Below are 16,272 nucleotides of genomic sequence, written 5' to 3' on the forward strand. Positions count from 1 at the left end.
CTCTAAATTTACAGAATAGAAAATCAATATATATCCAAAAAGTTACTCGCTGCTCATTTTTCTTTTTAAGCAGCTAGGAGCCACCAATGCTGCAGCGAAGCAGGAACCTGGCAGCCCCTATACGTATACCCTATATAACATAAAAGATACAACGCCCTAACACTCTGCTTTTTAAAGGCTTGCCATCTTCCATTCCCAACTGTTCCCAAATCCCTACATTCTTGATTATGTTCCTCAGCAGACACTCATGTTGTACCTTCTTGTTGCAGCCCATTTCCCTATCTTTGTTCTCAATCTGCTCATTACTCCACCAACTCCAGCTGCTTCCAGAACTGCTTCTCCATGAGAGCAGACAGGAGGAGGCTCAACAGCAGCAGTCACTGGCTTCCCCTCACCTGGAGGTAAACAGGAGCAGTCGGTCCAATTCCCCCGCCACTATCTTTTACCTATTGAGCCTAGTGGGACTACTTACTCAGCTTTCTCCTTTCCTCCTTTTCCTTTCTTGTATCACTTTGAAGCTGGGTTGACGCCTCCTCTCAGCACTTCCTCTGCCCAGTATCACTCAGCCTGTTTTTCTTTACTCAGTTGAGTCCTACGCAAGAGGCCTTTCTTTCACCTCATGGTCATGGAATGGTGAAAAGCAATGACTAACTCCGGCAACCCACGAATCCACTAACCGGTTAGTGTCACACATGCACTCCACCCCATCTTACTCCATAACATTTAGTGCTTCCTCTCTTCCCCTGTCCCTTTGTTTATGCAATCCACTCTTTGATCCTTCCTTAGAACTCAGCACCGAATGTATTGCTCACCTGCATATCCTCAGGATTTCTCTATCACTTGTTGCTCATCTATTGCAGCACCTAACAATTCAAGGACAACTGCAACGGCATCTTCTTGACAATCTACTACCTAAGCGTCAAAGCTGTTGGATAAACCCTTGTAACTCTTGAAATGTGTTGAACGCTCTACACTCGAGTGCAATTAAGTCAATACTGCATCTGAGATGAAGCACTGCAAGAAATATTTAAATCACATTTTATTTTTCAAATTCAAAAATAACAATTAGCTTTATTTAACATTACACATCTCACAGGTTTAAAATATCATGCTCTATTTAAATATCTGAGTGACAACACTATACAAATAAAATGTTACACAAAATATATTTAAGAAAATGTTTTGGTCTTCCATCTGAACAATAAATAGACAGGCACTTCTACATATACAAAGGAAGCAATACTACTTAGAATAGCTCTCATAAGCAAGATGTGGAAATACAGAAGAAAATCTGAGATTTGAGAACATGTTTAACTCTACATGAGACATCATGCAACTTCAAATTTTACTTCAAAATTCAAACCTGTTAGGAACTGCACAATCCTACACTTGCTTCCGCTTTACAGGAGATCCAAACCATGCTCTTAGAAGCAATGTGCAATTTTGGTTATTGTTAATCAGCTACCCGATCACTTTTAGTGCGAAAGCAGAGAACAAGGATGGACCAGAGTAGCTTCCACAGAGATACCGTGAGTAACAATGTCAGCATTACCATGTATGTAAGCTCAGGGTAGGCAGCAGCAGAACTGTACCAGCCACAAACAGAACTTGTTCCTTCTTTCCCCTACACGTTCAGATCTTTCATGGGGTGTCTGAAACCATGTCTTTTTTTGTTTAAAAAAAAAAAACAAAACCAAACAACACATCTAATAAAAGGGTAAATCCTTCAGACACAGGCACACTTTGCACAAAAGACTACATATGTAAAGGAGAAAATACTTGTCCAGGGTGCATAAAGGCTGGAAATTATAAATTAAAAAAATATATCAATAATTGAAGTTTCATAAAAATGTTTTATAGAGTAAAACAGCATTCCTCCAATTTGTGAGTTTCAAATTTACACAATGGTCTCCACAAACACTACTCAAGCAAAAAGAACGTATCTGTTACCATCACAATAAATGAAAGATGCTCTGCAGCAGGCATCAGTAGCTGACAGCTAGTTACTTCCAGACCTCTTTAATGTTTAGACTGCTATTGAAACATAAAGACCACCAGGACAGTGGAAAAACAGGACCAAGTCTTTGTGCCATCCTCTCAGTATGACTACTGCCACTTTTCAGAAGTACGTGAAAAAAGTTTCTTGAGAAAATTTGAAAAGAACAATTAAACAGAGTTTCAACGGTTCACCAAGAAAGTCAGATTCAAACTTGGAAAAGCTACTTGGACATAAAGGATTTATGCACATTGCTCTAGCAATTTAAGTGTGGATCTTGCAAGCTTGTCCAAATCTTAATCATTTCTTGAGGATTTCTACTATGCACTAACATTAAATTTGTGTAGGAACATATGTTATTTCTGTATTTCTCTTCAATATCAAATGTTTTGAAACCTTTGTGTTTTTCCGGAGCAAGCCCAAGCTTCTGAAGGCACATTCCAGTATAAACATCATCAATAGGATACAGGAGTACCTGGTCAGATGCATTATTCAGTCTCAATGCCAGGTCACCAGAGTACAGAAACCCACCACCTCCTGCATACGGAGGATACGAACCTTCATAAACACTTTCTGGGATGTAGTACTTCAATTTTTTTTCTCTATGAGGTCCAGCATCTTTGATCACATCACCTACAAATAAGTCTTTGGCTTTGTCCTTTGATAAACTCTTCAAGTAATCCAGGATCTGATGGGTATTCACAAATACATCGTCATCACCCTTAAAAATAAACTGGACATCCGTACAACTGCTGCTCACCCACTTCAGAAACAGTACCTCTTTCAGAGTTAAATTGAAGAAAGTGTCTCTGTAGTTCCAGAGGAGAATGTCTTTGTGAGTTTCGCTCTCAAATTTTACCATGTCTGTAAGGTTGGGAAAATGATCCTCCGGTGGGGTCTGACCAAGTAAGAAGACTCTTTTGACCGTTATATCTCCCGATTTTATTTCCTTGCCCCAGGATTCCCTAATTGCTTGCCTTCTATCAAAATGTGGTATAAGTGACTTAATAGCCAGCAGCAGAAAAGGTTTATGTTTGCACTTGTTTGGCTGATCCATTATTAATGAGTAATTTCTACACCTCAAATAGAGGAGGAAGTCTTTGAACCTTTCCGGCAAACTCGCAAAGTCGCTGATCTCTGAAGTGACCCACGGGTCAGGGTCACAGGAATTGAGAACACTTGAGTTCAAAATTAAGTTCTCTTCTACAGTCATATTGGAAAGCAGACTCAGAATCGGGTTGTACAGGAGTTCAAGCTTCTGTTGCTGCCTGTTCCAATAGGCTTTGTGAGGAGTAAATTTTCTCCAAAAGTTGTCCTGTGGTATAATAACACGGCCTTCTGCATTCTTCTCTTGGCTGCCACTTTTTGAGACTTCCACAATCACATAGATAAAAAAGTTTACCATCATCAGAATTCCCAGCAGCTTTAATCTTCTGCGTCCAACACTCATTTCTCATATCTGAAAAGGGAAGAAATGACAGATTCTTAGCGTTCTTCCTGTCAAATTCCTGCTTTCATAAAAATGCAAACTACTTTCAAATTAAGTAGGGGCCTACAAAGATAATTAGGGACCTGCAGCATCTTTACGAGGGAAAGCTGAGAGACCTGGGAATCCCCAGCTTGACAAAGACTGAGAGGAGATCTTACCGATGCTTATAGATACCTAATGGGTGAGAGTCAAACAGATGGGGCCAGGATCTTTCTGGCGGTGCCCAGAGACAGGACAAGGGGCAGTGGGCACAGACTGGAACACAGGATGTTCCATTATAAACGAGGAAAAACTTCTTGGCTGTGAGCGGGACACGCAGCTCTGGAACAGAGAGGCTGTGGAATGTCTCCAGAGGAGCTGATTCAAAACCCACCAGTGCAACCTACTGTAGGGAGCCTGCTTTAGCAGGGGGTTGGACTTGATGATCCACAAAGGTCCCTTCCGACTGCCATGATTCTGCGAAGAACGTGTTAAGATATAAGGACAAAGTTTACCTACACTCAAAAAAGTAGACTTATCTATCTCTAATACACACATACCTGCAGCTAATCATTTGGGGTTCCATCAGCAAACAAGATGTAAGAACGTAAAATTTCTACTTCCCACCTTAGAATTTTATATAGCATTTTACAGTGTCGAGGTTAGCAAGCAGATTATAATTCTCATTTAAGTCTCCTTGAAACATCTGACTGTTCAGTAATTAAAATCATAGAATAGCTTGGGTTGGAAGGGACCCCAAGGATCATCAAGTTCCAACCTCCAGCCACAGGCAGGGTCACCAACCTTCAGAATCTGAGTCCTCAGCTTGGCAAAGAGAGGTAAATTTTTTTTTTTTTGCTAGCAAAGTGAACTTTAAAAGTACATCACGAATTGCTATACAATACAGTCAGTTCTTTTAAAATCGAGTTTCAAGCTTTTATACTTGTATTCTTTGACCCTCCAACTACAAAATTAGCAAAGCTGAGTTTTCAAGCATAGTTCATTTCCACCCATTTCACTTGGCTGTTCTGTGGGAGAGAGGCTGACAAACCAGCTGCACTACTGATCTTCACAACTCTGCAGACAGACAGAAGATACCACAAGCTTTGACTTTCTTTTTCTCCCAACAGAAAAGAAAGAGAATGGCAGCTGAAAGCCAGGTGTAATTACTCCTACAGAAAACGCAACTGAAGAGACTTAAATTAAAAGCAGAGGTTCCCAACACTGGTAAGACCAGGAATAGTAAGGGTATGCGTATTTGTTGTAGCACAAGCTATTCTGAGACCCACGTGCAGTTCTTACAGAGAAAATGCATCAATGCCTCTCTCCTTCAAAGCTGTCAGAATGAAAGACATAGAAACAGTGCATGAAGCAACCCAAAACAGTGCTCCTCTAAAATAATACTAAAACTGTTTACTAGCCCAGAGGGTAGAGAACCAATATAAAAACTACAAAAAAACTTAACAACTCATTCTAAATTCAGAAGCCAGACTAGAAAATTCAGGATGAACAACAGAGTTACATTAAGGCTCCATTTAAGATATACATAGAACTCTGCAAAGCAGCTTTCACTCACCAGAAGTGTGATTAAATAAGACCAGAAAAACAAGTGAAGTAACACAAAAGCCCAGTTGTACGTGTTAGCTTAGAAGTCAGAGAGCAATAGCAGTCAGGAAGAGGCACTAGAGAAGTACACCATGTACTCACTCTTCTCTTCATACAGCAGATAAATCAGCAGTTTAAAAAGTTGAAAAAAAAAAGTAACGCCTCCTAGAAACCGGAGAGAAATGCCTCTTTTTCCTTCATTTTACCTCATGTTGTATCTGTATATGTATCTTCATATGTGCTCAAGCCAGATTTACTTCATGTCCTGCTCACTGCCAACCCTGAAGTCTCCATACCTCAAAGTTCCATACCTCAAAGACAAAAACGTATCTGTGGCCAGTGTCACCGTTTACTCTAAATACCTGAACTGTGAAAAGCACTGGCAGCTTCAGCTACAACCAGACCATCAGGTAACAGTTTTCCCCGCTCTGTCTCTAAGCACACACACTGGATGGAAAGCAGCAGTCCCACATCTCACACCACTCCCCGCAGCTCAGCGTGTATCAGTGCTCACACACCTTGTCCTCAAGTGGTTTTAAAGCAACCTGCGGTGGAACAACAAATGACGTGGTACTTTACCTGTGATCTCTGTACATCTGAGACAGCAGGGTGAGAGGCTCACCCAGTGATTGCAAACGCAGGACTGCCAAGAGCTCAGTCACAGCCTGACTTTCCAGAATATGTAGCGCTAAGCAGCTGATCTGTTCACTGCCCCTAGCTACTAAACCACGGGCATTCAACACTTTTGCAATTCATCTTCTAGATGCTAAGATCATTTCTAAATTAATGACACACCATTGCTACAGCCTATTTCAATGACAAAACAAAATCTTTCCAATCTCTAGGTCTTTGGGGTGAGCACTCAAATTCGGTACCTACAAGGTCTTCCTCAATCTCTGTTTTAGTCCCACACCTGTAGCAATTCCCTGCAGCAAATGGGACAGCAAAACCTTCATTAGTTAAGACTTAGTACAGTGTTTCATGACAAAAATACCAGTAGGGGAAAAATCCCAGCAGTTCTGTCTAATAACGTATGGTACAAATTACCAATCCTACATACAAGCACTTCTGGCATCATTTTCAGTCTTGCTTTCTAAGAAGGTACAGAATACTGCTGATAAGATTTCTGAGCAAAGACATGTAACGTAACATTAAGTATCAATACAAGGAAAAGGGATAAAAGCAGCTGTTGAAAAGGCAACCTTTATCTAAATAAAACAGAGGGATTGCGTTAAACACTTGGAGCACGAGATTGGGTTCTTGAACTAAAAGCAAGTCGAAGACAATCAGCAGACACCCAAAAGGCTATTTCCAGCAAACACGTAAGCCTGCAGTTTAATATTAACTTGAATCATGTCACCTGAAGACGGAAGCAATAAGATGATGCCAGCTGGGCCATTTCACATCGAGGGAACAACATTTACTATGAAGCACAGTATTACAATCCTCATAAAAACAGGGGAAGAGGAAGTGGCATTTTTAACATCGTTACTGTTCTCTGTTCCTCATCTGCTTTGCTGACACGGCAATGATTGACTGAAGCATGATGGCAATGCAGATCGTGTGCCCTGAACAGCTTGCTATGGAACAGCACCACAGTGTACACGAGGGCACCCATTTCCTACTCACAGCTTACTGGCAGCAATCTGGGCAGATCACAAGCACTTTTCTTATTCCAGTAATAGCTTCTTCCATCACCACTTGTATTATAAAGCTTCCAGCTGCCCTTCCTTTGACTGATGAGAATGGAAGATCTGCTAGGGAAGCCAAAAATAAACTAAAAGCAATTTGGTTCACAGAATCACAGAATGGCCTGGGTTGAAAAGGACCACAATGATTACGTAGTTTCAACCCACTGCTATATGCAGGGTCATCAACCAGCAAATCAGGCTGCCCAGAGCCACATCCAGCCTGGCCTTGAATGCCTCCAGGGGTGAGGCATCCACAACCTCCTTGGGCAGCCTGTTCCAGTGTGTCACTGCCATCACTCCAAAGAAACCAGTATAAAAACTCACTGAAGAACTAAAAGGTGCAGTACAAAGCAATACTTTACTTGGGAAAAAAATCCTGCTGTTTTGCTTTTAAAAATAGAAAAGGTGAGCATGTGTAGCTAGTCAGCACAAAGTAAAATACAAGCACATACTAGATACTGATAAAGCAAAACACAGTATGCAGAACCCTGGGAACAAAGATATCCTACTAAACCTTGTTCCAGTTCCAGCTGGGTTGTGATACCTAGATTCAAAGGTGATCTGACTCACAGGTTTTCAATGTTTGCTTTCAGCTTCTTAGCTACCCTGATCCAAAGACAGTTCTAGCAATCATTTATGGTCTGTGTAACTCCTCACATTTCTGCTTCTGCAACTTCTGCAGTGCAGTGGTACTGACACAACTGCACACATTTGTTCAAAGCCTTTAGAAACATCCACGTGACGAGAAAGGGGTTAATATTAACCATACTCTAGGTAAACCAAGGGCCTGCTGCAAAAACAGTACTTGAAAAGATCTATTCTGAATAAGCTGGGAGAGGATGACGGGACATTCGCATCTTCAGCTCTATTCCACTTCAGTCAAACTAAGACTTGGACAGAAGGAAATACATTTGTGCAACCATGGAAGCAGAACTGGGATCACGAGATGGATGGGAAAGTGGAACCTGGGCAGACAAGCAGCATCACTGTGGGACCAGGCAGTGAGCCACCACACAAGTGGAACCACAACAGAAGAAGAAAACAGGTATTACAGAGAAGCTATCAGCTACAAGAAAAGACTCCAAGCATCCACAAAAATTAAGTCCGCATAACCTTAATGCAAAATATTGAGAAAAAGTGCTCACTGATTGCTTTAAAACAGCATTATTTCATGCTTTATTTCAAGAGTGAACATGTTCCAGGAGCTTGTAAGGAAGAGACTGAGAAGAGTTGGTATAAAATGGGCATGTGCACTCCATGCATTTCCAGGAATCATGCAAGCCACCCTTTTTTGGATGCAAGAACTCAAACAGGAGGCCATGCACCCCCAACAGAAGGGCCAAGCTGAAGGTCAAAACCAAGAACAAGCACCTCCAAGTGTATGCAAAGGCCATATGTGATTCATTGCATGTAGTTTGGATACTGCAGATGAATTCTGATTAGCTCTGTTACAGCATTCTATTTACTGTAAGCACTTCATAAAGTTGGCACACAGAACACGACAACAATTTGCAGCATTATTTATTACCCAAGTGCTATTAAAACACCGCAATGCAAAGTCACTGAGGTTTAGCTGTAGGAAAGAGAGGCAGTTGCAACGAAGCAGCTACAAAAAAGGTTTAAAAGGCAATCCTGTCAGATAAAGATGAGGAAGCACAATGGATTTGGAGAGTGTGCTAATCTGCCTCTGAAGCAAGGCACCAAAACACACACCTGTATCTGAAGTACAGCCCCATACAATCAATCTACTAAGAAATTTTCAAAACTTGGAACTTGCTTCAACACTGAGATTTTGGCAGGTTTTGCTCTTCTTCAAGGTGGGAAAGAAAAAGATCTTTTTCAGAATGCCCTCTTAACAAAGGCCATGGATGAATGTGAAACCAATGGTCAAATGGACGGTTTGCCAGGCAACCCTACCGACCTTACTAACGAAGCAAGAAACTTAAAAATTCCCTTGTGAATCAGACCAAGTTCGTACAGCTCGTTCTGCATATATTCAGCCAAACACCTACTGATTGTTAGCAATACCAGAGCATTAACTACCTGCATGGTAGCTGAGATATCACGTCACCTCAAGGAATATAACTTTCAGAATGAGTAGAACTAGCTTTATTTTACTACAATTTCCTCATTAGCAACTCTTGTCTCAGAGTCCTATATTCACACACCAAGCAGTGACCAGATTTGTTGATTACTCCAGACGTTTACACAGCAGAGCCTCTTACTGTGATGCCCAGTTGTGATGCTCAACTTTCTCCTGCAGCTCTCTGCAACTGCACCAGTCTCTGCACATAGATGAGCTCCCATCCCAAGCTCCACCCTTGCAGTGGAGTTCACAGCATACTTCTAACAGGAAATTGAAGAACGGGCGCTACAGAAGTGAAAGAAATCATTATCTCATGCATCTTCATACTGACAGAAAAACGCAAGTCCTCTTCCTTGCTCTTACGTACCTCAGCCCATACTTAAGGCCAAGATAAATTACACACTGGACAGGCTGCTGGCAACTGTTTAACACCTAAAATAAGAATTATTACCGCAAACAGGCTCCATCATCTCCTTTCCAAATAAAGAGCTAATCTGTATGAAAATCACTACTGGGCACAACACAAGGCAGCACCACATTGGAAGCAGCTCCCAGCCAGCAGGTAGGTTCACAGCACAACCCTGACCTGGGCGAGGGCATTCACTTGTGTTCAAGATCACAGCTGTATTAAAGAAAGCAGTACCCTTGCTAGACGTACTGAACATTAATTTCTTGACTTTAAGACCAGCCACTTGCTATTAAAACATTCCTCCTTTATGCTTTTACTTACAAATGATACTCTCTGATCTCAAGTTTCAACATGTAAGCTCAAAAGGTGCAGTCAAAACAAAGCTGTAATTCAGTTTTCTAAAAGCTTCCACCTTTTTGCAAGCCCTTTGTAGAGAAGAGCTGCAGCAGGCTGATCTCAACACGTAACTTCATTCTTTAGCCTGGTATCCCTTATAGCAGTTACACACAGCTTCTGGTTCTGTTTGTAATAGCAGCATACAGGAAAATAAAAAAATGCATTAAACGCATCCTTAAGTTATGTATAGTCCCCCTACCCTCTTGTGAGATGCACCAGGTGTTTTATATCTCACTTCTGTTCATGGTGTGAACAGCAACAGCTTCAGCACATGAAGAAAAGCTTAAGATCCCTGACCTGTTATTAAAAGAGTTTGAGTTGTTTCCAACTTTAAAGGACTATTTATTTTTCTAACTACACACAATTGTATCTCAGAACTTCACACAAGTCCACCCTGACACAATGCAAACAAAGAACATCTGAAGAACTGGCATGCAGTCAGCACATACCAGCATTCTGCTTCTGTAGAAGTGTGTTGCATTGGTACCACTGAATAACAGTCAATATTCTCTGTGTTCCACAAGCACAACAGCATTCCAGTTGGGAGAAAGTTATCAAAACAGACATTTCAAGGAAATTCGGAGCTGCTGATTAAACATTAATTTTCATTAGTTTCATGCACTGATGAACTATCTTTCAGTAGACTACTTACTTCTGGGAGAAATTCATACTTTAATACCAGAAGTCACCAGCACAACTTAGTAGCTTGTGGTAGCAGTGGTAATGAGAGGATGGTTGAACTAGATGATCCTGTAGGTCCTTTCCAACCCTGTGATTCTATGACTCTGTGAACCTGGGTGCGGTGTTTGGCAATCCGAAAAACAGAGCAGACAGGAGGATGTGCTGGCGTTTGCTCAGAACAGCCCAAGGCAGAAGGAACTGCAAATAGCCCCAATTGCAGCCAATCTAGTTTTACATTCTGTTTCTTACTGGTTATCTTCAGCACAGTCAACATTTTCCTCTCAAAAAAAAAAAAAAAAAAACCCAACAGCAAAGAAAACCCCAATGCTAGTACAGTGAGGCATTTCGTTAGTAATGCTCACCTGATTTGCTGCAGTAAGGTATGTGAGTGCTTTTGGGGCCAGAACTACCTCTGGACCATATTTAATTACTGTTACTGAAGCTCATTTCGCTTTGTCTACTCCCTCTTTGAACCCGTGTACATTTTCAACTGTATGAACTTCACTAGCAATGTGCTTCTCAATTCTTCTTACAGAAAGAACTCCAGATGATTTGCTTTCCTATTATCAGACAGAAGGGGAACTCTTTGAAAGCACAATAAACAGAAAATTTTCCCTGTGTTTGCCATACTACCTAATATAGCAAACCTTTACACACCCTCTGTTCCTTCTTTGCGGGGTGAATAGTTGCAGCCTTGTTATTTCTGGAAGCCTTCTGCATCTCTGAATGTCTTTGTCATTCCTCCTCAGCCATTTCTATTAAATCATTTTTGATATGACAACCACAAAAGTATTTATTACTTTAAGCTCATAGGAGTTTATGAAGACTCTTGTTAGAGCCATATATCAACAGTACTCAGTATAAGAGAGATCACAGTCAGCCTTGCTAAACGTAATAATAGAAGAGAATGAATTCAAAAATAAGCAGAGTTTGAGAAATAACTCCCCACAGACATCTCTGCATACTCCCATCAGCTTAAGAAGCTCTCTCATTAATGGCAGGTAGGCCAATGCTGAGCAGACCAAAGTCCTCAGTTTCCATCATTAATGCTTTCATGGAAGGCCACTGCTGTCTTTTGACCCACAGAACATTACATCACCTCAATTCAGTTTCTAGCATCCACAGGTTATCGCTAATTAGCACTCATCTGGGCTGATTAAGAGGACCTGAAGCCCAGTATTACTCACTAAACCAGTTATTCCCAGACCATGCCCTGTGACTGAAGGAAATGGAACAAACCATGCACAGTATCACAGATGGTTCATCAGCTTTGTACTACATTTAATATGTTATGGCATGGGTAAAGGAAGTAAAGCAACTCCTCTTCCAAACCAACTCTCCCTCTCTCTTTTCTGAGGCAGTGTTGAAAACAGGAAAGTCTTCCTGAACATGAAAATTTACCTGAAACTGAGAGCACCGAAGCAGGATTGTTAGGTGGCTGCCTGTCTTCTAATGAAGCAAGCATTTCTGTGCCACAGCTGTGCTGCCTCCTGGCCAACTACTATTTGCTACTCTCTCCAACCCCGACCCACGCACTCAGCCAGCTCACAAACATAACTTCAGAGCAGCTACAGCAATAAACTTGGGCCGTCTCCAACTCCACAATAGGTTTACCTTACAGGTGGCGTGCTAGTTTTTCGAGTCCGAAACTAGGACAAAAGAATTGAAGCTTTTAGTTCCTTCCTCTTACATAACTGAAAACGCCTCCACCCACAAACCTCAAGTTTTGGAGCTACCCCACTGACAAAGCTCTTCACCGTCCCTCCTTTTCCAATAGCCCACCCAAAGCCCTCTTTCTACAGAAGGATTTTCATACAGGCTCTTGTTCTTGCCTCACAGTAAAGCCTCCTGGCATCAAGCAGCTCTAAAATGACCCCCCTCCCTAATTGCAACAAAGCCTTCTCCTGCAGCAGCAACACTGGAGCTACTTACAGACCTTAGGAAATAACTGCTCCATTCATTCTCCATTCATTCAGCAACTTACATTTGCAACCACAGGGATAAAAAGCTTCAAACTCATCTTCTAAAAATAAGGTGAACAAATGTATGCCTGCAAACAGATGGGTGAAAATCCCTTGTTTCCAACTGAAGCATTAAAAAAAAAAAAACAGGAAGGAAAGAAACTGTCACAACTTCCCCACACACAGATCTCACTCCATGTGGTAACTAACCCAGTATGTCACAGGAATGCTTCCCTCCCACCTCTTGTAGTTCATACACTCCAAAAAAGCAAATCTAACGCTCATGTACAATGCAGTCCAATGGTAATTTAACAAACTCAGAAAAAAGCCTTTAAGATTCTGTACTGTGGTACAACACAAGGCCCATTCTTTCAGTTATCCAAACCAGGCCTGCAAACTTTCTGCAACAGTCCAAGCCTTTGCTATCATCCAAGGAAAAACCACCACAAAAATGAAGGAATGTCTTTCTAACCCCGGCTGACTTTATCAGGCACTAAAGCAATTGTCTGCACTTGCACACACCTCATCTGCTCTCACAACTCCTGCTTTATGAAGGTGATGTTCTGAGAAGTCTGTTTCGTATTATGTTTCCCATAGATGAAATGCAGCAATAAAGGAACAGCCTAACGTGCAAGTTGGAAATTAACATTGCTGTTGTATTTGCTACTCCATAAATAATTTTATGACAAGCATATGAAGGTTATTACACAACCTACAAATGTGAGATACACAAGAGAATGCGCTCTCAAAGCATATTTACAGAATATCAAATGCACCATTTTCTCCAAATAAAATCTCATGTTGTACATCATAGCCAGTTTTGTGAACCTCAGCTGGCTTACAGAATAAACCTTACAATTCTCCCTACAGAATGAGTGAAAGATATGCTGATAGTGATCAGGAAGCAGCCTTAACGTGCTATAAAAACACCCAAGTTGAATCCCTCAGTGTTTGAGGGCTTACAGCAGGGAGAGAGATGTGTTTTTCCCAGCTCGGTACACAAAGGCCACGTGCTGTTTGGGCTTTAGAGTTATGAATTGTGACGTTTGTCAGGAATAACCCAGAGCTGGCAGCTCCTGATTCACAACCTTCAGTCTTTAAAATGCCTCTGAGAAGGCTCCATCTTGGATGAGCAGTAAATCATAAAGAATTCAGAGAGGAGGTTTAACCGGATGGAAAAAAGATATTCTTCGAAGAAAACTGATAAGAAAACTGAAAAAATATTCTTCAAAGAAAACTGAGAAGATATTCTTCGAAAAAAGTAATTCTTCGAAGAAAACTGCCATTCATCACTTCAGTTCCATGGGTACGGTTCCACAGCAGTTTAAAGCAGTGTCAGTCACAGCTGACATACTCCTGTTAATTATCCCCATTCCGACTGCACAGTCCCATCTCACCCTTCACCCAAGCGACTGGGCTGCGTCAGTTCAGGGAACTGAAGAGGCTGAATAAAGAACCTAACAATAACAGGGCAATTAGCTCCCAGCTGGCTCCCGTCAGCAGGTTCACTCACCGCTGTGCCGCACCAGCACAGAAGAGGCAAGCTGAGACCAGAGCAGATCCCGTTTCTGTTTCCACGTATCAGCACTCTGCCGCTCCTGCTCATTGCCCCACACGCAGCAAGGCTCCCTGGCTGGCCAGGCAAGCGGCAGCACGAGGCCACCAGAAGCTGCTTGCCTTTGGCTTCCAGCCTCTGATACCTCCCTGCAGTCGGTGAGCTCTGCCCCTTCTCCCTACTTGGGCCAACGGGTTGTTATTCGTTGCAAGAGGTAAGCTCAGCTGGAGCACTGCCCTCCCATAGGTGCTGGAAGGCAAAGGAAGCAGGTAACCACCCACCACCTGCCTTCCCAACACCGAGCGCCTAGGTCAGTGCCAGCTGTCACAGCAAAGGGGAAGCACTGCAAGCCTGCCTGCTGCGTTCAGCGGGTACTTACAGTCAGGCACTGTCCTGCTTCAGGCATTTATGCTGGATCAGTAAGAATTAAAAAGATGTAGCCCATCTAGTGAATATGCAAATAACCATAGAATCCACAAACAAGCCAGATCATCTCCTTAGCACCTCAGCCAGCATTACCTTAAGACCAGTAGTTATTGCTGCCGTAGCCACATTCCAGTGACCTCTGTATCTGCACACACAATGCTGATCATTCAGTCAACTTACAAAACCATTAAGCACTATGCTTCACATCTAAAACATTACTCTCACCGTATCTTCTTGCCTGACACACATAAGCCACGCTACTAAAACCACATTTTAAAAGCAAGGTGCTGTAAGTTGGTATGCCTGACCAGGTAATTACCTCCAGATCATCCCACTGCAGGGTTAAGAGAGACATCCATTTCAATTCAGCTTCCAGGATTCCTGTTCCTGCAGCCAGCAGATAGGAAGGACACTGTGCTGCTGACAACCTTCCAAGCCATCTCAGGCCATCTCTCCCAGCCTACGTAAGTGTTACACAGTTATTCAACCACATGCCAAATTGAACTACATTAATGATGTGTGTATATCGGCCCAAATTTCTGGATTTGCCTCTATTTGCAGGACTAAATTAAAGAAGTGTTTAAGAACACAAACACGTGAAAAGATTTTCGCCCTTAATTGGTTTGGGTTTCAAGTATAGTTAACTAACGCAGAGAAGACTGTTTTCACCTTTCTGCAGGATTCATTTATAGTTGAGAAAATGAGCAGAGCTCTGAAATGTAGAAGTTTGTTTTCCTTCTTCAAACTTGCAAAGCACAAAAAACACAGATCTCATTTCAAACTATCACGTTCAAGGAAGAGAGAGCAATTTTTCCCCCAGTTGTAAGCAGCTAAAGATGCATATAACACCTCAAGGATTTTGCAAAAGGCCTTTAAGCAGGTTAAGCAATTAACTCCATTCGCTTCATTCCCATTGATGTTAAGAGCAGACAAGCATATAGCCTTATAAATCCAACCAGGAACTTCTGCACCTGGTACCTGCACAGTAATATCAAGTATCCGCTATAACTGACTGAGGTTTAAGTCACCAATTTCCAGCCATTTTACATCTCTTTCACTTCTTATTTTTATTCAAAAGCAAATCAACAGGTTGCAGTAACATCGTTCAACTTAGAGACCACCTTCCACTACCACTGACTTCATCTGATTTTAAAGAAAATCATTACCCAAGTAAGGTAGAACAGCGTAACTGGTCTGACGCCTAGCAGCTCCTTGCACTGAACAGCCTTTCCCACACTTGCATAGCTAGCTGCATTACATCGCACAACACTGAAGATGAGCAAGTGGGAAGGTTATTTCCCAACCTTATCAGTTCCTCACTACGGCCCACAACACAGCTGCAGACAGCTACCCCAGCACTACAGGAGCACTGCTGCTGCGCCTCTGAAGAAGAGCCTCCGTGCGCAGCTGGAAGGTCTCACAGCTCCCCTCTGTCAGAAGGAACATTTCCTACACAGGCCTGTGCGTGGGGAGCAGCCGCAGGAGGACGAGCAGAGCAGAGCAGCAGGCAGGTGTTGGCCACAGGAAGCAGCACCTCAAGGCTCAGGCTGGTCTCATCCAAACCTGTCATCGCATCCTCTGGTGGCACGTTACCAATGAGAATTCACCTCTTACAGAAAGAGAAGAACGTCAGTCATTCACTCAGAAATCAAGATGACTGCTGATTCGATTTATCTAGCTGGCTTACGATTGAAATCATGTAATCGACTGTCAAATTTCAGAATTCATTTGCAAAGGCGAGCATAACTAGTTGGAAGCTGGATGTTTTTCATCCCTTGCTATTGTATGTCCCTCAAACAACAAAGCTTTCTTAACCACGAAGAAACTGCTTCATCAAGTGTTCCTTTAAAAGTCTCAGCACCACACCCATCGCACCCGGGGATTTCTTCCCTTATTTAAATGCTAATTGCTCCTCATGAGACTTCAGCACAGCTCACCCAGGACATTTTAACGAGGCCGGCTTTTCATTGTGTTCTACATCATCCGGAGACCTGGGGG

The 16,272-nt window shown here is 42.2% G+C and overlaps 1 protein-coding gene across 3 annotated transcripts in view; it reads right to left on the minus strand.

The window, feature by feature from the left end:
- Positions 1 to 1,024: 1,024 nt before the first annotated feature.
- B3GNT2 (UDP-GlcNAc:betaGal beta-1,3-N-acetylglucosaminyltransferase 2) overlaps positions 1,025 to 16,272 on the minus strand; it is a 19,690-nt gene continuing 4,442 nt past the window's right edge. For 2 of the 3 annotated variants that reach the window (XM_010706467.3, XM_010706468.3), the window contains exon 2: positions 1,025 to 3,455. In XM_010706467.3, coding sequence (XP_010704769.1) covers positions 2,253 to 3,446 — 1,194 coding nt within the window. In that variant the 5' untranslated portion in view covers positions 3,447 to 3,455 and the 3' untranslated portion in view covers positions 1,025 to 2,252. Of the gene's footprint in view, positions 3,456 to 5,431; positions 6,833 to 16,272 lie in introns of those variants that run through there. The other variant, XM_010706469.3, reaches the window with a different exon arrangement.

The sequence above is a fragment of the Meleagris gallopavo genome, chromosome 2 (assembly GCF_000146605.3).
Source record: "Meleagris gallopavo isolate NT-WF06-2002-E0010 breed Aviagen turkey brand Nicholas breeding stock chromosome 2, Turkey_5.1, whole genome shotgun sequence".
Taxonomy (NCBI): domain Eukaryota; kingdom Metazoa; phylum Chordata; class Aves; order Galliformes; family Phasianidae; genus Meleagris; species Meleagris gallopavo.